The 26,139-nt window shown below is 40.4% G+C and overlaps 1 protein-coding gene and 2 long non-coding RNA genes across 7 annotated transcripts in view; 2 read left to right on the forward strand and 1 right to left on the reverse strand.

Annotated features, from left to right (window-relative positions):
• Positions 1 to 19,369, forward strand: part of LOC127049798 (uncharacterized) — a 38,373-nt gene extending 19,004 nt beyond the window's left edge. For 2 of the 3 annotated variants that reach the window (XR_007774052.1, XR_007774050.1), the window contains exons 2-7: positions 2,039 to 2,152; positions 8,484 to 8,576; positions 11,865 to 12,087; positions 12,262 to 12,350; positions 14,748 to 14,854; positions 18,924 to 19,369. This is a non-coding gene — a long non-coding RNA (uncharacterized LOC127049798). The remainder of the gene's footprint in view (positions 1 to 2,038; positions 2,153 to 8,483; positions 8,577 to 11,864; positions 12,088 to 12,261; positions 12,351 to 14,747; positions 14,855 to 18,923) is intronic. The other variant, XR_007774051.1, reaches the window with a different exon arrangement.
• RUNX2 (RUNX family transcription factor 2) overlaps positions 1 to 22,942 on the reverse strand; it is a 292,810-nt gene extending 269,868 nt beyond the window's left edge. For all 3 annotated transcript variants that reach the window (XM_050950844.1, XM_050950843.1, XM_050950842.1), the window contains exons 1-3: positions 22,633 to 22,942; positions 14,720 to 14,876; positions 8,531 to 8,635 (exon numbers count right to left, since the gene is read on the reverse strand). In XM_050950844.1, coding sequence (XP_050806801.1) covers positions 8,531 to 8,635; positions 14,720 to 14,876; positions 22,633 to 22,929 — 559 coding nt within the window. In that variant the 5' untranslated portion in view covers positions 22,930 to 22,942. The remainder of the gene's footprint in view (positions 1 to 8,530; positions 8,636 to 14,719; positions 14,877 to 22,632) is intronic.
• Positions 22,665 to 24,618, forward strand: LOC127049802 (uncharacterized). Its single transcript, XR_007774057.1, has 2 exons — positions 22,665 to 22,753; positions 24,239 to 24,618. It is a non-coding gene; the product is annotated as an uncharacterized LOC127049802 (long non-coding RNA).
• Positions 24,619 to 26,139: the final 1,521 nt, after the last annotated feature.

Below are 26,139 nucleotides of genomic sequence, written 5' to 3' on the forward strand. Positions count from 1 at the left end.
TTGTAGGCCTTCTGCTTTTTCTTAATCACCTCTCTGAAATGCTTGCTCATCCAGCTTGGTCTACAACTCCTGCCTATGATTTTTTGCCTAAAATATACTTTTTCATTTATTTAAACTTCTTATTTATTTGTAAGACGCTATTGCCTCCAAGCCCCTATCAAAATCTGCTCCTCACTATTGCTGGGTGCTGAACAAACACAAAAGTAGATACAGTCTTTGCCATGAGAAGCACTTCCTTTTCCCTCTACACACCTCATTAATTGTACATCCTAGCAAGAGTGGGGATGTATTTTATCTCCAGTGCTCCGTTTTTTAGTTACTTTTGAGTCACTTAAAAATATAGGGCTGAATTTTCAAAAAAGACTATTTTGAGTACGTTTTTTTCTTTTTGCCCAATTTAAAATTTACTGAAGGGGCTTGATTTTAGAGAATCTACACTTTCAGAAAAATCAGCCTGCCTTTGAAAAATTAGGCCATAAATTATACCGTATTGGAGCAGACAGTTTGCCCATCAGGTTTTGTACTGTACACTTCACATTACCTCTGGCAATGGCCTATCCTATGCATGGTGCTTCCCAGGAAACCTCCACTGGGTATACAATGTTGTTCATAGAGAAATAATTTCTTCCTGACCCGGCAACATAGGTCTGGGTTATTCTTGTATTTTAGCACCTTAAGTTATAAATGTCACTATGAGATTTATCCAGCCCTTTCTTAAATCCTACTATACTATTTTATTTAGATGGTTATTGTCCTGTCTAGCTCAGAAAGACAATGTTACTAGCCTCTGAACTCTCACTGGTGGTGGTATTCAGGATCATTTCCACTACACTGGGGATATAAGAAGTTGGATAGGGCACCAAGATTGAAAAAAATGTAGCAAACTAATTAGTACCGGTTGATTTAGGTTGTGATTCGAGAGCTTTATTCATAGTGAAGAGTCCCCATGAAATGAATGGGGCGATGCGAAAAATAAGGCAACTCGAGAGTACAGTTGGCAGAATCTGGCACTGCGTGACAGGAGGCCTGGAGGCAGCAAAACCACTTGATCTGGTGATATTCAGTGAGAAGGGTGTACATGGTGCTGTGAAACAAGTTGCATGCCCGAGGCAAGGCGAGTGGTTAGTATAAAAGTTTGACTAAGGAAGAAAGAGGTAAAATATGCTGATGCAGGACAACACCACAAACCTGGCAAGCATTTTGAAAAGCTCGGTACTAGCGGTAGACCCTAAAGCAAGCCTACCATATGCAGCTGGCATCAATACAATGAAGACTGATACACTTTTCTGATCTTGCAGCTGGTGTAGGCACAACCAGCTTTTTTTTTCTTTTTTTCTTTTTTTAAGCAAAAGGCATGTGAGCCTTTTTTATTGCTAGATTTCGTTCTTCCTTGCTTGGTCGAATATCCACACTACTAACGAAAGGGAAAATCCCACTCACCATATGTATTTGGGGCCTCACGTGCACATAAGCAGCTGAGTTGGGGACAGAAAACAGAAATGCCCTCATTTTTATATTATGGTTGGAAAAGAAAGTGGGGACATTGGCACAATACGGAACCCTCCCCTCTCCACTTGCTCTTCAAGCCATATTGTCTATAACAATCACACAGCGTATTATCATCTTTCCGTACTTTCGGCTGCTTATGTAATGCTACAATGTTTTAGTGAGGTGGAGACATTGTGAAACACCAGGCTTGCAGCTAAGCCACCTCAGGTTTTGATCTTGACTTGGACGATAGACCTTCAAGAAGTGATATTTGTGATTCATCTAACTCTATAATAGTAGTGGAGACACTGTACTGCTTGAGATGGCTTATGTTAGATGAGACAGAGAACAGAGGAGCTGAATATTTGTACTCATTAGAGATTCCAGCACTTTTCATAGGCTTAGGGGGTTTTGTTCTCGTGTTCTGGGCAAATTCAAATATGGGATCATTACTAAGACTGCCAGACACATACGAATTTTCAGTTAGATATATTCTTTTTCACTTCCTCAAAAAAGTTTCTTTTTCTTATGGTTGCGTACTGTCAAACAGCTCCCATGTTCCACTTCTGGGATGACTGCATTTCAGGGGGGAACAAAGTGATTTCCATATCTAAAGCTTGTAAAGAAATTTAGAATGGCTGAAAAGGAAATAAACTATATAAAGGTAAGATATATATTATTTTAATGCCTTTTTGTAGGATCCTGCTGCAAGGCCGGTATTACAAAACTACTAGTAATGGTTTTTAACTGTCAGAACTGTCTTTTGCAGATCACAGTTGCTTTCTTGCTGTCTTCCCCCTCACGTTGCGCCATGTGAAGATATAGAATGCCCTCACTTCTGCTATTGCCTAGAATTATTTAGGTGCATCCCTTTCTCCCCCCATCTATTCAGTGTATGTTGTAAGCTGTTTGGGACTGGACCACCTCCTACTGTGAATGTGTACAGCATTGAACACAATGGGGTCCTGATTTCAGCTGGGGCCTGAAAGGGCTTTTGTAATACAAATAAAATAATTGCAACATTGGAGGATATTGTGGTATCATCTTATACACAAAATGAGATGGTGTTTTAAGCAGTTTTCTGTTCAGACTTATCCATTTGCTTTTTTTTATATAGTCTTCTGCAGGATTTTCCCTCTGTAGTTAAGTACATGGGCAGCCAACACCCCTCCCAGACATCTCTGGGCAGCGGTGTGCTCCTGAAGAGCAGGTTGACGAAAACCATATGGATCATGTAGATTTCAAAACAACTGCACTGTACAAAATTGAGGTTATGGGTGAACTGCATGGCTCAGTCTTTCTTCCTCAGCTTATCCGGCCCAGGATCAAAAGGTATGATCAGCTGAAAACTGGTTGGTGACCTCCATGAAATGAAGTTGGTGGTCTCGGTGCAGTTCCTGGTAAACTAGTGTCCATCTCATTAATGACAGCTGTCAATAATCATCATCCTCACTAGCCGCCCCAATAGTAAGGATAGGAACTGAATGGTTATGAACACCGAGCTACCCTTTCATCTGTAAAAATATCTTCAGGGGAAGAGGCAAGCACGTGGGCAACACTGGTCAAGTTTGTGCAGCTGCGGCTTCTGCTTCGTGGGGTGCCCTGTGGTGTGGGGCCCTGGGCAGTTGCCCTGCTTGCTACCCCTTAACGCCAGCCTTGGCTTTTATATGTAGAAAACAGTTGTTGTGGAACAGGTGAGCCATGGAGTTTTTATAGTATGGGGGGGGAGGGAACGAGGGAGGTGTGAGCTTAGAAAGAAAAAGGTTGGGAACTACTGTCTTAAGAAACCCTGGGCCTGACCAGGAGAGGTTCTGAGCACCTGCAAATCCCAGAGCAAATAATGAGTGGTGTTGGTGCTTTGCACTTTCAGGATCAGACCCTTAGTAGATTATGTTACATGGCACATAGTCGTGGTGTACGAACTTGAACAGCATAGCACAGCAGTGCTGAACATTCCTAAGGCCATATGATCACATTCCAGCTCACATCTTACAGAATGGAGCTGCTCGTAACACAGAGGTAAAGACCCATCAGTGGCAGTAACAGCAACTTTCAAACCATTGCCCCTGCTGGTCCTTATTTTGTTCTCATTTACAGTGGTAGAAATCCAGAATAATCTGATTTCAACAGAGTAAAAGAGATTGGAATCAGGCTCCATCTTTCTAACCTCTACTTGGATGAGAATCCAGCAGCCTTTTTATAATAGCTCAAGGACCTCAATGTTAATTTAAAATGAAAATTTCCTGACTACGCCAACATATTACCACATTCATATTTAACCTGTGTTCAGTTTCTGGAATACATATAGCTTAAAACATTTTTTAAGCAATGTTTAATATAAACTACGAGTATAAAGTGGAATTTGTGCATATGTAAAATGTGCTCTTGTTCTGAAAACTACACATCTCCTGGCACGACACAAACTTACCGCAGTGGAAAAACATATTCAAATCAGTAAATATTGGGTTAAGAAGGGGTTGCTGAAGCAGTCTTTGAAAGCAAGCCAGGGAATATTCTAAACAGGGGACACACTGCATGTTTTAACTGCTGGGATAATTCTGCATAAAAAGATGTGAAGGATCCAGCTCCTTGCCGTAGCATGCCATGTATCGCTGAATAAAATTACTGCCATGCAGTCTGTTAGTGAAGGAATGCGTAAACAGGCAATGTAGCCTTGCATCAGTTCCACAAAATGTTGCACAACACAAATGCCTCTCGATGTGTCATTTCCTGCTTGGCCACCAGCCCAGCTCCTGACAGTCAGTCAAAAATAAATAAAAAAATAAAAAAACTGAAAGAGATTTAAAGCTGTTCTACTCTAAAGCACATTCCACCAACCTCAGACTTACCCCTCCACCCCCACCCCTTGGAAGAAAGGAGAGAGAACTTCCTAAAAGCTGTTATGGTTCTAAGTCTAAGAATCTCAAAAATCTCAATCACTGCTCTGCATTTTATAAGCCAGTCGGCCAAACAGTTAATACCCAGACTGACCAGCTCCTCTTGCTAGCTTTTGCTTGTCTTTTGTAGAGCACACAGACAAAAAGACAATGTTTGCTCATACCTTTCATCACATGTGTACCTCACAGGCTTTGGCTGCAGATAATATTCCAGAAGTCTAATGAAAGCAGAGCTTTTTTTCCCCTACCAATTAATATATGCTGAAAACAGGGGTGACGTTAGGGGGTAGCAAGAAGGGTAATTGCTCAGGGCTCCACGCCACAGGGGGCCACACATGGCAGGGCTCAGGCTTTGGCTTCAGTCTCCCATGGCAGGGTTTGGGCTTCAGCTTCAGAAAGGTTACAGAAATCCAATGTGTGAGCAGGTAAGAGAGACAGGGTGGGAGCCTGCTCCTTAGTTTCTGCCCTGGGCCCCCGCAAGTCTAACCCTGTCCCTGGCTGAAAGCTCAAAATTTCACTTCCATTTGAGTGGATTACAAAATGTAATCTATCAATTTGGAGACTACATTTTATAAATCTGGTACATTAAAGACAGGGGCGGTTACATAACAGGCTATGTCAGGTATTTGAGAAGGCACAAATTTGTCCCCAAGATCCCTACCCCATCCACTCTCCAGATTCCATTACCTGGCATGCCATGCTCTGTCCTAATCCAACACAAAGACTGTGTAGTGCAGCAGGGTGGAGCTCCCTGAACTGCATTCTGGCTAACACTGAGACTTAACTAGTCAAAAAACACCTCTTTCCTACAAAGAGACACAGGAAAAGGTTCACCTTTCCCCCATGTAAAAAGGGCAGCTTTTACCAGTTCACTTTCTAGACTCAATCTACTAAGGCAACCTGACGCCATCATCTTGAAAAATTTTAAAATAACAACAAAACCGAGTGAGGTGAGAGCAGCAAGCTTCTACAAGCAGATGTTTAATAGGACTAAACCGAGTTAATATTAAGAGCTTGATTTTCCAAACTGCTGAGCTTCCAAAGCTCCAACTGAAGTCACTGGGTGCCATGAGTGTTCCGCACCTCCTCAGGTCATGATTGCAATATCTGTCATGGTATTGCTGCTGCTGCTGCTGGAAAACATATAGTGTTTGTTCTCTCGAATCAACTTGCCAACAGAAGGTCAAAGTGCCTTGCCTATAAACACGCCTTACAAATTCAGGATCTAAAGCATGAAGTCATGTCTTAAAATGATAAGCTGGCAACCCAAGTAAATGACATTCTGTAAAGATGTGCATAATTTTATGTTTACGCTACTTAGGATGAAGGTTCTAATAAGTCATCAGTTGTGTTCCTTTAAAGGGAAGTTTTATAACTGAGATGAATCACAACTGCAAAAGATCAAAGTTAAAAAACATCAATGATGCCATGGGGTACTTTTTAATCTTGTAATGAATGATGATCATGTGCTCTTATGAAGTTGGTCCAACTGCCAACGCCAGATGTGTATATTAAGAAAAGAAGTTGTTTGTGATGTGACAGCCCTGGTTTAGCCGCCAGAGAGAGGAAAAATAGAATAACATGCTTCAGACATTTGTGTGAAATGCAGGTCCTGGCAAAGAGGGGCATTGTTTGCTGATATATAACTCATTAAGAAAAATATATCTGCTATTAGAGCCACTTGTTGAATAGAAGTCATTATTGCCCCCAGCCACCTAGTTTTCCTCATGCAAGGCAGGTGCCAAAATTTATTACACTGATTAATGCAATTACTAAAGAGCAGAAATTAATGCAGGAATTCTCAGAAGAAAAACACGTCAGTGAAGCTTCTACAGAAGAGTCCATTTTCCAAAGCCGCTCTCTCACTAAAATTCACATCAATGACTCCCATTCAAAACAACTAGTGAGTCTCTAGCTATTATGATCCCATATCTTGTGCATCAGTCCAAAACAACAGAGCTTGCACAAACCAACCAACTCTGAAATGAGCATCATAAACCAGCCAAACAACATTCTAAACTTGAATTGGCCCTTCTTGGCCACGTCTGACTGACTGGAAGCTACATACAAGTGGACTCCATCGAAACTACAGGAACTGATTTTCAGTTATCGAGCATCCACACTTAAGAATAGTAGATGCACATCACAGCTGAAGATCTGTCCCAAAGAGACTAGAGTAAAAAATTCAAGTAGTTTTAAAAATAGGATTTCTAAGATACATGAACTTAGCCTGAGGTTTTTTTAATTGCTTACTGTGATGGTGCAGTCCCAGTCTAATTAAATTATTCCTCCCACAGTCTGTGCCATCTCCGTCTATTCAGATGCTACTCTCTATACATTCTTCACCCTCCACCCCCAAGCCACCACTGTCTCCTCTGCCTGGAGATATCCAATTTCATGGATGCATCAACACATGGAAGCAGCCCCTAAATGGATTAGCCAAATTCATTACTGATGTAACTAACTCCTTTGGCATTACACCAGGAACACATTTAGCCCGAAGTCTCCAAGCAGGTTAGACAGGGCCAGCAGTCACAGGTGAACACGGCATCTTTAGCAAGAACAGAAAAATTACCAAAAGAGAGTAAGACAAGACAAAACACTCTCTGCAATGTAACCTGAAAGCAGAAAACCTCCAACAAGAGCAGGCAGCACCAGAGGCATCTATGGAATGAAATGCATCCATAAGAGCAGAGTCACTTGACTGTTCTCACTTACTGATCAGGGGAAAATTATGCAGACAGGGCAGGTCTTATGTAAGGCAGAAGACATTTTAAACCACTTCTCCCAATCTTAGGGGAAGGACCTGCAAATTCAGCTGTACTGGCCTGAGAGCCACTTCACTTGTGTACAACTCTACCTACCTGTACCTTTGCAGTATTTTACGTAAAACTCCCTATAAACCCTAAAAGGTCTAGTCTGAATTTGCTGATCAAAGACAAAACAATGAATTGAGATGTTTCCATTAGGAGATATTTTTAATGTGGCTATTCATCAAATAATCCTTAATCTCTACACATACTTTAAATACAACTAGACCTGGTTAATTCCAATCAATTTGGAAACACAGTTTCTAGCTAGATTAAGAAAAAATCTAGGACTGGGTCCTCAGTGGTACCTGCACGATACAAGATTGATTACCAGTTAAATCTGCCAGCCAGACAGATGAACCAAGATAGATTAACCAGGTCTGACTGTATCTATTAGTAGGATCTATCTATAACAATTACTGGAACATGACCAAACACAAATGTCATAACAAGAAAGCCAGCAATTATTTCAAATAGATTTTTGATAATTAAGGCGTGTGCATGTTATAAAAGGTGAGTGAAAGTCCGGTTTTTTTTAATTAAACACATTCTCTGTGCTTGGGAAATACACAAAGACAGCGCTGTCAACATGCTAGGGCTTTTATGGTTACTTATTTCGCTCCTTAGCTCCCAGGATCTGTGGTAAGTACACAGTTGGAAAGGGACGTTGTGCTAGGAAAATCCAATTTCAGCTGTGACATGATTAACCACTGGCCATTGGGCCAGATGCATTAAGTGTGTGATAGCAAAAGAAATCCTGAGCAAAGAAGCCTTTCCCACTCCCATCAATTGGGACTGATCCTGCATGGCACTGAGCATCTGCTAACTTCTGAGTCTCCTCAGTTTGAAGTCAATGGAATTTGAGGGCACTCAGCACCTTGCTGGATTGGGTCTACTGTCCCGAAAATCAAATGATACATGGAAACAGTGGGCCTGATTCTCATTTACACCAAGGCCCATTTACACCATTCTGGCAGTATAATGGGCCCTTAGCATAAATAAGAATCAGGCCCACTATTTCCAAAGTTCCCTTATAACGCCAGAGTGGTGTAAAGGGGCCTTAGTGTACATGAAAATAAGGCTCAGTGTTGCCCTAATTCAGAAGAATTTAAGCACATGCTTAATTTCAACCATATGAGTAGTCCCACTGAGTTCAATGGAACTGCTCACATACTTAAGAGTTAAGCATGTGCTTAAGTATTTTTCCGAATGGGGATCTATATTTCACAAAGAAATGTAATTCAGCTATAACACTCTATTAAACAAAATTAACATTTTACTTTTACAGACTCCCATCAGCAGATATTAGAGCATAAAGAAGAACCCAGTACTTACTCCTTGGCTCTCTTGGTCCATCCACTGTAACCTTTATAGCTCTGTGGTATGTAGCGACTTGCGGGGGGTTCGTAAGGACAGTTATTGTTAAGGTAAAACTCTTCCCTACAGAGAGAACAAAAATAATAAATGAGGAATGACCATAACATGAAAACAGACATATGCATGGGCAGCAAAGAATAAAAGGCGTTTACAATTCTTCCCAGTCATTTCCACAGTCATGAAAATTAAAAACACAAACTAATCATAGGAGTTTTCTTCCCCTTCAGTTATACTCTAATATCAGTAATACCATCCAAGTGTTGACAATTTAAGATTTCTTATTTAATATTAGATTGTGACACAGTGATAGAACAAGAGTAATTCACTGCTGAGGATAAGCCAAATTTGGCTTTCAATTACATCACTGTAAATCCAAAGCAACTCAGCTCAACAGAGTTATTTACGTTTTACTGTGGGGTGACAGACAGCAGAATTTGTTCCTAATGTTATTTACTTCACATTGTTTTGTCATTTTATTTATTTGACTTGAGGAAAAAATATATATTCCTCGTGGGTACCATGTAACATTTTGCATGTCCATCCTTAATCTGCCTGTCATGCTATGATGCTATCTTTGTTACTGGAGCAGATATTTTTCCTTACATATACTCCATCTATTAAATCTGTAAATATCTATCCACTGCCTGTCAGAAATTGTTTTGGTATGTATAAAATATTTTCTATACAAATCTGCATTTTAACTTTTCAGTGTTCCGTTTCACATAGACATTGTACACGATGATCTACAGCCTTTGGCAAAATGAAGAACTAAATAAATAAACCAAAAGACTAGATCTCAGCATACATTCTCCCAAGACACTGGCCTCTGTTCTGCAGACTCACTGACAGTTGTAATCAGTCAGATATGCAACGGTTAGTCACGTCAGATAGTCAAAACTGCAAACTCTTTCAAGACAGGAAAAGGTGGGCGTACAACAGTGACTCAATAAAACAGTCAGCAATCTCAGGCCTTACTGCTCATTTAAGCTGCTACTTTACCAGAATCTTAAAACTTTTTTTTTTTTGGCCAGTGACTTTTTTCCCCCTCTCGTTGAACTCTGAAGGTAGTCAATCAAAACACAAATCTTAAACAATATGTAAGAGCGCAAAACTTAATGCAATCATTTCAAAGCCTAATACAGAACAGGTCTTTGGCTGTCAAATTTAGTAATTGATCTTTCTTTTCAAGCCAAGTCATATACTTTCAAAACCTGTCTGAGACACGCATCATTTACTATCAAGCGTACGACTTCAGACGGTCTTGGCCATATTTTCCTAAGAGCAAGCTACAGAGACTGTTTCAAGAGAATAAAACTTTCATGTAGAGTAAAATAACTTTCCAGGTGGAATTGTGCTCTGGTTGCGCCCATTTCTCTAACAGACACTAGTGAGAGTGAAGTCTGTGAGTTCCAGGCTCTGGCAGGGGGAACGGAAAACCAAAAAGGTTAAATTCTGGTAGCAGGCAGCAATGGGAGCATGTTGGCTGCCCTCTTCCTCGCTACCCTAGAAAAAGGTAGAGACAGAACCTTCTGCAGGTCTCTCAAAACTGAAATTGCAGAGAAGAGTAACTATAGAGGAATAGTAGGAATTTAACCTATTGCTTACACAAAAATTCACCCATTTGTACAGGGGCGGCTACTGCAAACATCTATGGGAGTTTCCAAGTGCCTCTGCAGACAGAATTTGTTCCTACCATATTATGGTTTTATTAATATGTCAAATGGCCGTAAAAGCCTGTCTAGATTAAAAACAAACAATACGATAAAGCACACTGCTTGTGACAGCTTGAAAATTCACTTTACAACTAGACAAGTACTGCAAGATTTTCTATCCCAAAAATATCTCTGCACAATACAATGGCCAAAAAACACACACTTCATATAAAGGGCTATATTTTGCCTTCTGCCAAGGCCTGTGCGCATGTCTAAATTATCATTCTGCCAAAGCCTAACTACAGGCAGTTGAGCACATCTAATTTGAAAGGGGGCGAGTTTTCTTTTCCCTACTTGATATTCTTAGCTACACAGATGCAATAACATGTCAGCATTCAGGAAGTCTCAGCCCTCTAACTAACCAATTCACTGCTTTTGGTAGGACAAGGGCCCAATCTTCAAGGTGCTGAGCACCCTCTACTTCCAGTGAAGCCTAAGGGGATTGAAGGCATTCAGCACCTTTTCAAGAGGTGCTCTACACATTATATGATTGGGCCCAAAGTACATTTCACAGGATTATGTATTTGTGTGAACACTTACGCTTTCCACAGTTAGATTTAGTTGATTTTCTGTATATCTTTTATCAGCTGCAAAATCTTTCTATGTACTTTTTTTTAATAGCTTTCTCTGTGCCCTTAAAAACGTAAACTATTTACTTCTGGTAGCTAATGAATAATTATAGTACTCTTTAATGAGCCTCACAGGGTAAGAAATTATTTGGCACTCTTGCTTGAATGTGTCCCCAAACTGTGCATTCTTTGTCATTAACACATGTGAGTGCAACTGACATAGTAATGGGCAAGACTGACATATGTTGGAGCCTAAAGCTAACAAGAGAAATTAGCCTGGAAGCAGACTTGGCGACCTGTGGATGTGTTGCATATTTTTTTCATCCAGATGCTAATGTGATTAATTCAAAATATCAAGACACAAAAAAATGAAGGGCCTGATCCAAAACCCATTGAAGATGGGAGTCATTCCATTGACTCCAATGGACTTTGAATCAGGCCCCTAAGGATAAGTTACTGCCCTACAAACTCGCATAAGCGACTCTCATTAAGACTAATGGGACTTCTGCATACACATTTAGGACCCAGTGTTAAGGTACTTGTATTTCCCCATTCAAAAAAGTGTTTGTGTTGCCATGGGATAGAAAATAAATAAACAAAACAGTGAAGTTGCAGGTAATTTCTTTTGTTGGATAATATTCAAATGTGCAAACATCAGAGCATCCGCATGGGTCATGGGAAAGAAGGGAAACGGAGAGAAGGGAAAGAGGTAGGTTGATGATTCACATTTGAAAATTAAATTTAGAGATACAGAGATCAAAGGGGGAGCTATTTTGAAAAATGTAAACTTAAAGTCAGAAACAGGTGTGGATTAGTTTCTTGCCTCTGAAAAATGACCTCTTTACTATTTTATTTTTCCTATCCAACTTCATGCAGCCACCAATATTCCTCTCTGCTCTATGTGTAGCTTTCGCACGTCTGTTTGCTACTACTGTTTGCTTTTCTGCTATTTTGAGTGGTGTTATAAAAATCTATCATTAATGATAACTCTCTCTCTCTGTTCTGTCTAAGTCTGGAAGACAAGTCTGGACCAATTTCTCCATCCTGCCTCTGGCAGCAGAATGTGGCATTTCAGATCTTCCACCAAGTCCCGGCTGCTTCAAAGGAAAATCCCTACTTTCTTCCGTTAAGATCATAAGAAATATAGGGGGAGGGGGTCAGCTCTGTTTGGACATAATTACACTTCATCAAAAGAAGCTTTCTTCATCTTCCATGCGTGAAAAGTCTGCAAGCAGTTAAGTCTGTCTTTTTTCTTTCTTTTTTTTTAAATATAAAAATTGCTATTTGGGAAACTAGCCAAAACTCAGAAAGCCAATATAGTAAAACAGTGCACACCCTTTGTTTTTCTTTGAAGTTTCTTAAATAAATATGTTGAGAGTTTGTAAAGTACACTATCACTTTTCCATAGATTTTACCCAGATTGATCAGAGAAAACTTCTTAACCAAAGACTGAAGAACACAAAAGATAAATGAAACTACTTTGGCCAAATTTGAAAAGTAAATGTGTGCGTGTGTGTGTGTGTGTGTGCAGATATATATATATAAAATTAAAATAAAAATATGTGTGCATATGCATAGAGTGCCAGATCCTTTTTAGATACTCTACTTCATTTCCTATGTTTTAATAAAAAAGCATATTTCTTAGGTTTCAAATGAGATTCAGAGTGCACAGGTAGTACATCATATGTCAGCTCTTTTTCAACACTTGTTATGGGATATAACTACTGTACTTTTATTGTAAGGCTGCACTGATGGTGGAGCCAGAGAACCTTCAAATTTAATCCATCAATGGAAAGACAAAAGCAGACAGTAACTTTTCTTTTTTTTAAAGAAAGTAAGATAAATGGAAGAGAAGAAGAACACCTTATCCTAGAGGGTAGTGAACTCCATTTTTATATCATATTACCTTTGCAGTAGAGTGGTCCTTTATTATACATAATTTTTAAAAACTTAAAAGCTAAAAAGTACACATTATTGGCCACATTCCTAAAATAAAATCTACTCACTGGAAACAGTCCATATTGAATCATTTTTATCAAACACTTATAATTGTAACAATGTGCCATCTGATTTGAACTACAGAGGCAGTTGTCAAAGGTTTGACTTTCTCTGACAAACGATCACTCTGTCAAAGCTGGATTGCAAATCCTCTATGTAGTGTGTTATTATAAAATTAGCATTTTTGTTAATTTTGCAAAAGAGTGTGTGACCTTTTTTTCCCTGGATGACTTTTTAAAAACTAAATATTAAATTATATATACAAAAATATTTAGGCTGAATCAGTGGCCTGATAAGCAAACCCCTCTGAGGATTCCTTCAGTAAAAACTGACAAGTCAGTTTCCTTCAAGGCATCCTTTGAGTCATTAACTCAAATTTTAAAGCAGCTGCAAGAATTTTAAAAGGAAATTCTTTTCAATCTTGCCTTGGTTATAAAAGCTTCTTATGACTGGAGTATAGATTTCAGATTAGAGGAAGCTCTTAAGCAGCAAAGAGACAACTTCAGGGCTCTAAATCTTTAGGAAACTAGAACGTTATAATCTCTGCCATTCTGATGTAAGCAATGTGTATTAGAGGTTAAATTTCATTCAAACCAAAAGCCTACAACCAAGGTTTATAAAGTTAAGCAAGCTACTGACAAGGAACATAAGATTGCATGTTGCAACACATGTGGACCCTGATACAAAGCATTCTGAAGTCGATGGAAGGCCCTATGGGATTAGGCCCTTAAAGTGTATGGCCTATAACTAGGGCCCTACCAAATTCACAGCCATGAAAAACGCGTCACAGATTGTGAAATCTGGTCTCCCCCTGTGAAATCTGCTCTTTTGTGTGCTTTTACCCTATACAGATTTCATGGCAGAAATTAGTGTTTCTCAAATTGAGAGTCCTGACCCAAAAGGGAGTTGCAGGGGGGTCACAAGGCTATTTTTGCGGGGGGGCATAGAATTGCTACCCTTCCTTGTGTGCTGCCTTCAGCGCTGGGAGGCCAGAGAGCAATAGCTGCTGACTGTGGGCCCAGCTCTGCAGACAGAGTGCAGAAGTAAGGGTGGCAATACCATACTATGCCATCCCTACTTCTGCGCTGCTGCGGACAGCAGCTCTGCCTTTAGAAATGGATTCCCGGCCAGCAGCTGCCACTCTCCAGCTGCCCAGCTCTGAAGGCAGCGGCGCCGCCAGTAGCAGCACAGAAGTAAGGGCAGCAGTACCACAACCCCCACACACACAATAACCTTGTGAGCCCCCCATACACACAACTCCTTTTTGGGCCAGGACCTCTACAATTACAGCATCTGACATTTCAGATTTAAATAGCTGGAATCATGAAATTTATGATTTTTTAAATCCTATGACCATGAAATTGACCAAAATGGACTGTGAATTTGGTAGGGCCAATACCGATAGCATATGTGAGATGCAAAGAACATAATGTCAGCTCTTCCTGCTACCAGTTAAGAGGCAGCCTTACTGCTACAGGAGTACACGCATTTTTCTTCTCTCATTATGATGGCCTGAAATCTGTTGTGTGACTTCATGTAACTCAGAACACAAAACTCTTCACTTCATTCTCCCCTCCCAATATGAGTAAAATATAGAACCAGGTCAGTAAATATTTTTTTTTAAAAATTCAGATGTCATAAAAACAAGCAAAAAATGTCAGGAGTCAGAAAAACCTGGCAAGGTGCAAAGGCAACAAACTCAGTTTGGACAAATGTTGAAGTTTGCGAACAAAACCTGCATTTATCCTTGTAAATGAAAGGCTGATGGGGATTTATTTACAGACTAATCAGTATTTCGTTGTGGAATCAGTTTGACTTCTTGACTGCATTTGTTATTCATTATAAAAATATTAAATGTAACAGCGTACCTCTTCCACTCCTGCCCACAAATCTTAGGTCATTAAACCTGGCTACTTGGTTCTTCATCACAGCAGAGGCATTCCTCAGCTCTGCAGAATAGTTTTCATCATTTCCAGCCATGACGGTGACCACGGTCCCATCAGGTACTTCTCCTAAAGCCACCACCTGTGACAATGGGGAGACAGCAATAATTCTTGAAATTAGGTTTGAAAATGTTTGTCTTTGTTGCACTTTACACGTCTGCACCTTCGGTATTAAGCACTGTGGTGGTTGTTGCTGTCAGCTGTGGTCAACAGTCATGAGCCAGCTGAGTAAGGAATAAATTGTTACATCAAACAGAGAAACATCACATAATGTCTCGCTTTCTCATAGTCTAACAGAGGGTCCTTCTTTGTTTTACCTCTTCAGAAATGTTCAGTATCTTTATGGGGAGTATATGGTTTAATAAATCCTCTACGCCAACTTTGTTCTTTGCAGCCTGTGTGCAGTGGGAAAACATGAAATATGGCTCATATCCATAAATCATACATGAGAATGCGTTTGAAATGGAAAGTTGGATATTATTATCAGCAGCCATTTCACTCTGCAATTCTGTTCTATTTAAACTCTTAGACTGGCTCCCACCACAGTAGTATCTGAGCACCTGATCATGTCAAATTTCACCAGAGAAACTGAGTGAGGCCTAAAGAGTTGGAGGGGATACTTCTAAATAACATCTAGCTGCAGTGGGGAGTGGTGCTGGGGCTTCAATGGCACACCTCCTTCGGAAGCATTCTCCAACATTCTGTTTGAGGCGTTGTGATGCTGGAACTGACATCTTTCAGATACAACATAAAACCAAGAGCCTATCCACTTGTAGCTGTTAAAGATCTTGTAGTACTTGTCTCAAGAGGAAGGTGTGGATAACTCTGGTGTATTGTTCTAATTCTAACTTGGGTGACAACACTATACCAACATAATTTGACCTTGTATTTCATATATATATGATATTCTCACTTCTTGTCCTACAGATTGTGTACTGCTGGAATGGGCTATTAAACAGATACTGCATTTCAGTGCAGCCAGACGTGAGAACAGATTATTATATTCTGTTTTGAAAATGCTTTGGGATATAAAATAGTATTTTTATATTTAAATTAGAACATAAGCACTGATTCACTATGAAAGTTTATTTCAACATTACTTCAGATAGGATGCAATGATTCTCCACAACAGCAAATAATTTCCCTATGCCGTTTACTGTAACATTACTAATACCAAATATAAATGTGTAACGAATAGTCAAAAATTTTGCACGTGAGAGTTTTAAAACTTTTTATAAAACTACTTGGCCTGAGACATTCTAGCTTATGATTCTACTGAACCCTGTCCCTTTACAATTAGTACCATTTGATGGTCAGATTTTTTTTTTATTATTCATACTACAAAACCAGGTGATGATCAAATCTTTTTTTCTGAAATACACTCTGTGATATTTTGTAATCAATTCGACTTTAAATGTCTTTCTCAAATATGATCATGTCTGAAACTATTAAGTTCAGTTCAAATCATACCATCAATTAAGTAGAAATAATTAAGAGCTCTGAATAAATATAGACGGCATAATATAACCCTGTGTGCTGAACAGCAACAAAAATAGTGTCAAATGTATACCAAATCTGAAATATTCATTAATTGATAGATTCCATTACTAAAAATTATTGCTCTGATGATCTGAATCCGAGCAACCATGTAGCAAAGCTGATGCACTGCATATGATGGATTAACTTGATGCTTGTATACTTTTCCAAAGACCACCTAACACACAAAGTGAGTGTTGTCACTAACTTCGGTGAAGCAGGATTTCACCCCAAAAATTACTGTAAAGTGATTTTAATGGAACTGACTACAAGAACATAGGAACTGACATATTGAAAAAGGCCCATGGTCCATCTAGCCCAGAGGTTCTCAAACTTTTGTACTGGTGCCCCCTGTCACATAGCAAGCCCCTGAATGTGACCTTTCCCCTCCCCCCATCAATGAAAAACACTTTTTAATGTATTTAACACCATTATAAATGCTGGAGGCAAAGCGGGATTTGGGATGGAGGCTGACAGCTCGTGACCCCCCATATAATAGTCTCGTGACTCCTGAGGGGTTCCAACCCCCAATTTGAGAACCCCTGATCTAGCCCAATATCCTGTCTTTGACAGCTGCCAGAACCAGATACTTCAGAGCAAGGTGCTAGAAACCCCACAATAGCCAGATGTGGGATAATTTGCCCACCTATCCTCTACTAGTAAGAGTTTGGTTTAAACCCTGAAGCATGAGGTTTTATATCACTTCTAAAAAAAAATTAAGTTTTGAGTTTTTACTATTAAAACTCTGGATATTCTTGTTATCCATATACATGTCCAATATGAGTTACAAAAAACTTCAACACATTACATCCAGAAAAGCAAAAGAAACTCAGAGCAGAGAAGGAAGTGCAGTCTGTCAAGGGGCCTCAAGAAGAGGGAGTGAAATTACTCTGTCCTTAACTCACCTCCTTGTGTCTACGTATTATGCAGCAGATCAAATATTGGGTAAGATTGATCACAATCTGTCTTGAACCCTTGTAATAATGAATAATATAGATTGCTATCTGTACACAATGAAGTGAGCATGAGTGAGATAAAATACTCTTCGAAGGCCCTTCTATCTTGAACCCTCAACGTCTTCGTTTTCAGTGGGTTTCGCTCTGATCCGTAAGTGGGTTTTTTTTTTAATGTTGTCTATTTAAGTTCAATTTGTCATTTTAAACAGCAGTACAATTTGTGTACGACACTTCTTGAGTCATAGTGCTAGCATGCTGCTCATACCTAATACGCACCGACATTATTCTTAATATACAGCATCCTTTGACACACTGTTATGTAATGTCACTGAATATTATTCTTACTGAGAGCAGACACACGGAGCACTGGGTGCAAACATGAAACTTTGTCTAATAAAACAAAGTTCAATCAAACTACACAAAATATTTCTCTACTACTGAGTAAGAATAATACATTTACCACTGCCATTTTACATTTTTTGTAATGAAATATTAATAGGCTATGCGCATATGTAATATCCCTGTTCTGGCCCATAGCTTTACAAAAAAGTCAGAAAGTTAGAAAAATACATATTATTTATCCACTGTTTAAATTAAGAATAACTTTATGTATCGAAAGACTTTTTCTGTACAGAAGTAAACTTGAGTTGACAGTTTTTATGCCACGTATCAACCTAAATGATTTAAAATATCTTGGACAGAAAATCAAGGATTATAATGCATTGCAAAAAAAAAAAAGCCAGTAGTACTAATCATTAAACATAAATATCTAAGAGTAGCTACTCTGTGGGCTGTTTAGCTTTTTTTCAAAGATTAATATCTCAACCATTTAAAAATATTTATTTTCCAAAAGGCACCAATCCATACTAAAATACCTATAAATTCTGATGACTAAAAATTAAGCATTTGGGAGTTTTTTTAGCTAGGTCTCAGCAAAAAGGCACGTGGAGCCAGAAAACACAAATCTTAGAATTTGAAAATGACTTTATCAATGCATGCACTTTTTCGAATAACAATTCATGTCTGGTCTGGCAACCTGTTTGCCCAGTTTCAGTCCCATGGGATTTGAAATGGCCAAGGTATATACACTGAAGACTGACATAAATGTGAAGCAAAAATACTACACAATAATATTATGTAGTAAGGCTCTTTACATAGTAAAAAGATTGTTTCCAGAAAGAGCTCGTGTACATGATATTAGCTGTTTTCAAACACTACTATCTCTATCATTTCAATACCTTTGCTTGTAAAAATACTAAAAGGCATTATTTGCATAAAGGGCTCCCAGAATGTAAAACCTCCTATATTACAAATAATGTCTTTTCTTACCTAGAGTTTGCCAAAAGAGCATCTGAAGCTATTAAAAATATTTTAATGGTCTATAACTTAAAACAGAATAACTGATTTGCACTACTTTTTGTTTAAAAAAATACATCTGGACTGACAATTTATACACCAAGTTCAGCTTGAAGCTATTTAAAACAGCTGAGTTATAAACTCTGGAAACTGGGCGTTAGAGTGAAAACGCTGACAGACCCTTAACTACTGGTGCTACTGGATATAGCTTGAATACTGTACATTGATTTTTTCTTGATTGTTGTTATCTTATGTCAACTAATGTTTTTTGCAACTATCAGCTTCTTGCAGGACAACAAAGAACATACAAGTCTGGTGTAATAACTCTGTCTTTACACATCTCAGTAAGATGCTCCTGAAAGAATTGTCAACTGATGGACAAATCCTGTTATCCCTACTCCACTGACTACTATGGAACTACTTGTGAATAACGTGAACATGATTTGGCCCTAGTCCCATTGTCCCACTTTCCTTTATATCTTAGCCACCTGAACATTATTAAGCAGCTACAAAGCTATGTTAATAAGCGCATTGTTAACATTCTTCACTATAAAAATAGTTTGCACTAATTTACTCTTACTATTCAGTATATTAAACAAGAACTCCCTTCACAGCTCATGTAAATATTAATACTCCAATTCAAGTGTCCTACTAGCCAACATGATTTTAAAAAATTATAATCAAAACTATCACTGTTTATAACATACTTCCTTTCCTACAATTGATTTACATCTGTTTTTTTTAAATTAAAACTGTGGTATGTCCAAAGCACTTTTTAACTAGAGAATCCTATAACAAAATTATGATATACTTAACACACCATTCAAAATATTATCATCAACATATTATTTATTGCCAATAAAACTTCAGTTGCCAATTTTTAAAAAACATGCTGTATGTAAACTAGTTACGGTACATCCCAGATCGGTCTTTTCTTTTTTTTTTCCTTTTTTTTTAATTAAAGGTAACTGCTACTGTGTTACATTAAATTATAGTGGGTTTTTTTTTGTTATATATGCATTTGGATTATTTCAGCTTGAAATTGTGCAGAGTTACATATCATTTCAATTTATACAGTGAAAAGAAAACTGATAAAATATGTGTTGGAGATCATTGTTAAGAAAGTGTAATTAGGATTTACAGTACAGTTTTTCTGTAGTAAATAAAGGTAATACATACAGAATGTCTACATAATGCATGCACATACATTCTCTGTGTAAAAATACAGATGTATGTAAATGTGCACATGCTTTATAGCTGAGTGGTGGTGTAAGTGGTCAAAGAACTGGCTCATAGTCAATTTAATATCCCTGACACCTCAATAAACTGGATAAATCTATGCGGGTCTGTCAATAGGGACCTGTATGGCCTTTATTACTGTAGTATTTTAATATTGCGAATACTGAATATTTCATCCAATTTAGCTAGCGTTGCATAAATATATATAGACAGAGAGGAATTGGGAAATGCTCTGAAGACATCTGTCCTTTTATCAGGTTTAAATGTGCTTTTTTGTAACCATATCTTGTGTCATATTAGGTTCATATTTTTCTCCTAAACTTTTTCATCCAGCAGATGTAGTAGTATCCTTTAAAGATAAGTAAATAAGAAAAAGTAGAAGATGGTGCCTGACATTTCAAAAGAAGCCAGAGACAGATATAATGGCAATGTGTAATATTTACTTCCGTGAACTATAATTTTAAAACTAATCTAATCTAAATATGATCAAAATTACAATCAAAGTTACCTGAAATCTCCTCCTCCTTCCCCCCAAGCATCAGTGCCCTCTGAACAAGACTTGCTCAGGAGAAGTGATCTACACCTGATATTTGTCATGGCCCTTTAATGCTTGGCAAAGTTACAGAAATAGAAGATTTTTACTGGCTCTGTTTAGCCTGTTCTCTGCTATCTCTAACAAGTGGGGCCCACAAAGACTACTAATCATCTAACTCTAAGGCAGACGGGGTTCTTCCACGACCTTTCCCTGTCATATATGTGAGCTTCAGACAAATGTAGTCTGTTTCTCTGTCTGATATTAAAGCAAGCCATTCAGTTTCCATGTCAGCTTTACATACACTTATTTTAACGTCGGTTTCCTTTACTGATGCTATTGATTTTTCACTTAGAAACGATTACATCTCTATCGGTCAGGAACTACAACACTCTTAGATAGTTATACTTTGTTCTAGAAGATACTGATTTCAAACTCTTCTGCTTTTCAATGATTTTCAGGCATGGTAACTTTAATTTGCCAGGGATGCTGCAATAGCAGGAGGTTGGAGGGGTTTCGATTTTACACTGGCAGTAAAATCCAAATGTGCAAAGTTTAGATCTGCTCATTCCGGTGCTGGGTTTTGGACTGACTCAGGTGCTGATGGACAGGCACAGGTGCCTTGGGACAGCCGACTTACTACTCATTTCACCACTGAAGGAATTGAAAGAAATCTGCAGCGGAAAGTTTAGTGGGAGGGTAAAGGCTTGCCTAAAAGCAAGCACACAAACAACCACAAAATAATCCTTTCTTAACATTAGCAGAGTGTGCGGATGTCGACTGAAAATGAAAAGCAACGTTCCCGATTTAGATCTGGGTGGTATTTATTATCTAAATAGTGTATGAAGTTTCTGATAACTTATGCACTGTCTCCGCCAAAAGAGCGTCTTCTGGACAGACACTTCCTAACTTCTCCAGCAGGAGAAGTGAAGGGGCATCATCTCCCATAGGGAGAGCAAGAGCTCTTCCTTTCTCCCCACTCTTAGCCCCTTTGTAGATCCCAGTTTTAAAATCTGGATAATTTTTCTACCCCTAGCTTAGGAGGATCTGTTCTCCAGAAGCAGCGGTAAAACAGTGTAACTCCGGGAGGCAGCAACACCTCCTCCTACTTCCTCACACAATGAAATACAAATAGCTTGACGCTTCGCAAAAAGTAAGTTCAACCTGACACCTACAGAGACACACCCAAGTGAAAATGGGGGAAAAAAAGTTCCATCAGGAACGTGGGTCCTTCTCCTGGTGTCCTTCCTAAATCAACAGCAGGACACGCGCACAACACCATCAAACCCTGCTTCATACCCGTGAATACATCAATTAACATGCCTTTAGAAACCGGGAAAGGAAAGGGGCAGACCTTTGGTGCTGAAACAGAGAACATTTGGAGGAAGCTCAAAGCCACCCCTTCTCCTCTCCCCGTTCTTATGACCCTATACATTGCTTTGGGGATGGGTAAATCCCCCCACCTACTTGAAAAATATTCTGCATCCAGTCCCCCTGTTACTCAGAGGCTGCACTGCTCATGTGGTTAGGGGGTGCACGGAGTTAGAAGGTGCATTGTTCTTCTGGTTGGCAGTATGCAGTGGAGTGAGGCGTTAGCTGCCTTGCTCTGGTAGTTTTGGGGTGTCTGAGATGTCAATGGTGAAGCGGGTTCAGTGGGTGCTAAGGAGCGCATGACTGTTGTGGGGGGCCTTAACGGGGAGGCATTGGTGGTGGTTAGGAGATGGGGGTATGAATGGAGGGTAGTTAGATGGTGCCTGCGGCGGTTGAGAGTGTTGAGCTTGCTAATGGGAGGCGTCAGCCTGTGCACTGCCTGGTGGTTGGGGGTTCCCGGTCGTTATAGGGGGTGGGTAGTTAGCTGCTGCACTGCCTTGTGGCGAGGGCGTGTGTGGTTGTTAAATGAGAATGAAGGCTCCTTTTCCCTTGTGGCTAGGGGTGTACTGCTAGCAAGGGGGGGCTGCTCGAAGGGAGATGGCTCAGTCAGGGGTCTATGCACTGCCCATTGCCCTGGTTGGTTGGGAGGGACTCCTAAGGGGTGCACGGTCGTTGTGGGGGTACCTGGGTGTTAACGGGGCCCGAGAGAGGCCACACAGCCCTTGCTGCGGGGGGTGTATAACAGTTCCCGGGAGGGGGGAGCGGCAGGCTCGCCTGGCCCTAGCAGCTAGCGGAGGAGGCTGCAGGGCACACCGAGCCTGGGGGGCAGGCGGGCGGGGGGGTCTTACCTTGAATGCCACCGGGAGGGTCTTGTTGCAGCGCCAGTGCGAGGGCAGCACGGAGCACAGGAAGTTCGGGCTGTCGGTCCGGACCAGCTCGGCGGGGTGGTCGGCGATGATCTCCACCATGGTGCGGTTATCGTGGGGCCGCAGTCTGGGCACGGCCGCCGCCGCCGCCTCTTGCTGCTGCTGCTGCTGCTGCTGGGCTGCTACTACCGGGCTCACTTCGCTCATCTTGCCGGGCTGCAGGCTGCTGGAGGGGGGGCTGAACCTCCGGCTGGTGCTGGGATCTACGGGAATACGCATCACAACAGCCACAAGTTAGCTAGCTGAGGGGGCGGTGGGGGGGTCACTCGAGGAGGCGTGTAGTGGGGGGTGAAAAAAGGGGTGAATGGAGAAGTGGAGGGGAGAGGACAGGGGAGGAAAGCGCAGGAGCGGGTTAAATGCGGGGGGGGGAGGGAATCACAGCTAAAAAAAAGAGGGGTGATGTGGCTGATTTGGGGGCGAGTCTGCAGCCTGGAGGAACGGGGGACACAGTGTCTGGCGGTGGGATCCTAGGGCTGCCCCCCTCTTAGCAAAGCCCAGCTGGAAACTGCACGGTCCCGGGTGCTGCAAACAGAGCTTCTCCTGCTTCCTTCCTTCTTGTTCAGCCTCTTGCTCTGACTTTTCCCTTCCCTCCTTCCAGCCGCCGCGTCTTCCCTCAAGTGCTCGGGGTTTCCTTCTTTTCTGTCTTTCCTTTTGTCTTCCCTCTTCTCCTTTTGGATTTTTAAAGGTTGCCTGGGAGAGGTAAAGCAGCTGCTGATTTCAGCTTCCTGGGTTGCTGCTGTTTGCAGGAGAAGCAGCAGCGAGAAGAGGAGGGTGGGTTTCAGCTACTGAGAGGGGGTGCTAAGGGGAATGTCCCGTTTTCCTCCAAGGAAGTCTTCCCCCTCCACAAAAAAATCTTGATCGGAGAAAGTTTAGATGCCAAGTGACTTCTCAGCTTTTCCGATTATTAGTTTTTGCTTCAGGAGGGAGAGGGGGCTGGGTTGGGGGGTAAAAAGTTTTGAAAAGTGTCTCTGCAAAGCTGTTTCCCTTCCCCCAAAGCTACTTCAGCACAAACAAGAAAGTTCTTGGGTTTTTAGCCAGAAAAAAACAACAAACCGTAGTCAAAATACTAATAATTAAAAGAGAAACATTAGGAGGCTGCGTAAGGAGGAGCAGGGCTTTTTTAAAAAGTTCAGACTTCTGACTCCCGGACAAATAAGAGGGGAGAATAGACAGAAACAATTGTCAGGCTGTTTTCTAAAATATGCTCAAGTAACTTGTTGGAAAAGGGAGCTTTGGTGCACTCCAGTTCCTTTTAATTAAGTCGCGGCTATGTCCTAGTCCCCGCTCAGTCGAATAGACCAAAAAAAATCTTTATTTTTCTTCCCTTGATTAATAACAACAACAACAAAATTATTATTTTTTTCTGAAAAACTGGTTTTAAAAAACTTCTTTTGGGTCCCAAAAGTTGAGGTCGGGAAGGATGAAGGAGCGGGGAAAAAAAATGCCTCCTTTTTTTTTTTGGTCCTAAATGTGGTTTTTTGGAGGCCGGGATTTCTAATGATTAGGTTTTTGTGGTTTATATATACAGGACTCTCTGGCTACGGCGATCGTTATGCCGATGACAGTCAGCAGCACGTGGTGTCTCAACCCTGTCCTCATACTTCTGCAGCCTTCAGATTAAGTACAACAATGTACATCCCCCACAGAAGGATCTTTGCTTTCAGACGATCTCCCCCACCTAGGGACAGGACTAGGGGGAATGACAGGATTGTCTCCGATCTGTACGTCTCTCCGGGTTTTTCCATGAACACATTTTGTTGTTTGTTTTGAAAAAAGCCTGGACTGTTTTGTTTGCCAACTAATAATACTTAATAATTTGGTGCCAAAGATATTTGGTGTTTATTTTTTGCTAAGACCCTGTCAGCCTAAAGCCTAAAACATTTCCTTGAATAAATGAAAGCTAGAATCCGCGCCCTTCAGATTATTAAGGTAAAGAGAGTCTAGTTTGTTTTCGCCCTTAAAAAAAAAAGGCAGATCTTATTAAAAACAATTTACATACCCAATAGTAAAAAAGTGTCAACGCCTCCCAGAGCAGATAACGACCTATCAAAACTCTCCCTTTAACTTACTTCGACGTGCCACTTCCACTTTCTTGTGCAAAGTAAGCGCGGTGGTGGTGGGGGGGGGGTTAGCTGCTCAAAGTGCCGGTGTGGTTTGGGGTGAAGGGAGGGGGGCTCCGCTTATGGTGCCTTTATGCAGCTTTTTTCGCACACAATTCTGGGAGCATTTTCAGCACCATACAAGAAGTCTTTGGCCTTCCCCCGGCGCTTTACCCCCTTCCCCATGAAAAAACCTGCGTGTCCCCACATAAATGATCCGAAAGCACACGTGCCTCGACTGAGGTCCTAGGGACCCAGACCCCAACGTCGCCAACACTCTCCTCTCTGCGCTTTATTTCAGCTGCAGGTTCTGCCGCCGGCTTGTTTTCACAATAGGGTCTGTGGCAACTTTCGAAACCAGCCCGCAATGCTACACACAGCGCATACATAACATGATCCTCTCTGACGATTAACACAGGATTGAGTTATTCCCCACTACAACCACCGTCGCCTGTTATCTGACAAACATTAAAAAAGGTGAAACGTCCGGAGCTTTGGTCTTTAGTTATTTACTTCCTTGCAATTAAAATGTTCAAAAGGATCTTTTTTTCGGTCACATGGGAGAGCTCTCGCTCTGTATACCGCTAACTGTAGTTGGCAACTCTGTGCTCTTATCTGCAATAGCACACGTCCTTGAAGGAAATGCAGCGGATGACATATATTTGCTTATTATTTTCATTCTACCTCTTTTTTTACATGGTTAATATGTTTGATAGTAACCCCTGATCACTTGCCAGCTATCTGAGGGTTTTTTCTCAGTGTACTTGTCAAATAGGGGTTGGTGGTGATGGGGAGTTTACTATTCCTACCTGGACATATAAGGATGATGAATAATTGCTCCCATACTTACCAACAAAACCGGCAAGATCCTGTCCAAAAGGAGAAGTGTGCACAGTGCCCCGAAATGGGGAATTTAACACAATCTGCAAGGAGCTGAGTAATTTAAAGGTTTTCAGAGCTCAAATCGTGTTGCAGTACAGTAAAATATTTTTTAAAAAATTGTTTTTGGTACTATGTTTATTATTGTGCTTTTTAACACCTTCCCTTTAGATGGGGGATAACATTTTCCATTAGGTAGAGGGTACAGGTGTTGGGCAGAAAAGAAAAAGTTAACAGGAACCATATGTTTCCAAGTACAGAATTAATTTGACAGTAGTTATTTCAGTATTTTTTAAAAATAAGAAGATAATTTCCTCTTTTAATTAGTCACATCAGTATATTTGCAGTTGCCTCCCTCCGTATTAAAATTTACAACGTTAGTTAGGATAAATCAAAAGAAGTTATAGGAAGTAACCAGTGTAAGGTCACTTAAAATAGTCGATAGTTATTT

Source organism: Gopherus flavomarginatus, chromosome 4, assembly GCF_025201925.1.
Source record: "Gopherus flavomarginatus isolate rGopFla2 chromosome 4, rGopFla2.mat.asm, whole genome shotgun sequence".
In the NCBI taxonomy this organism is placed as follows: Eukaryota; Metazoa; Chordata; order Testudines; family Testudinidae; genus Gopherus; species Gopherus flavomarginatus.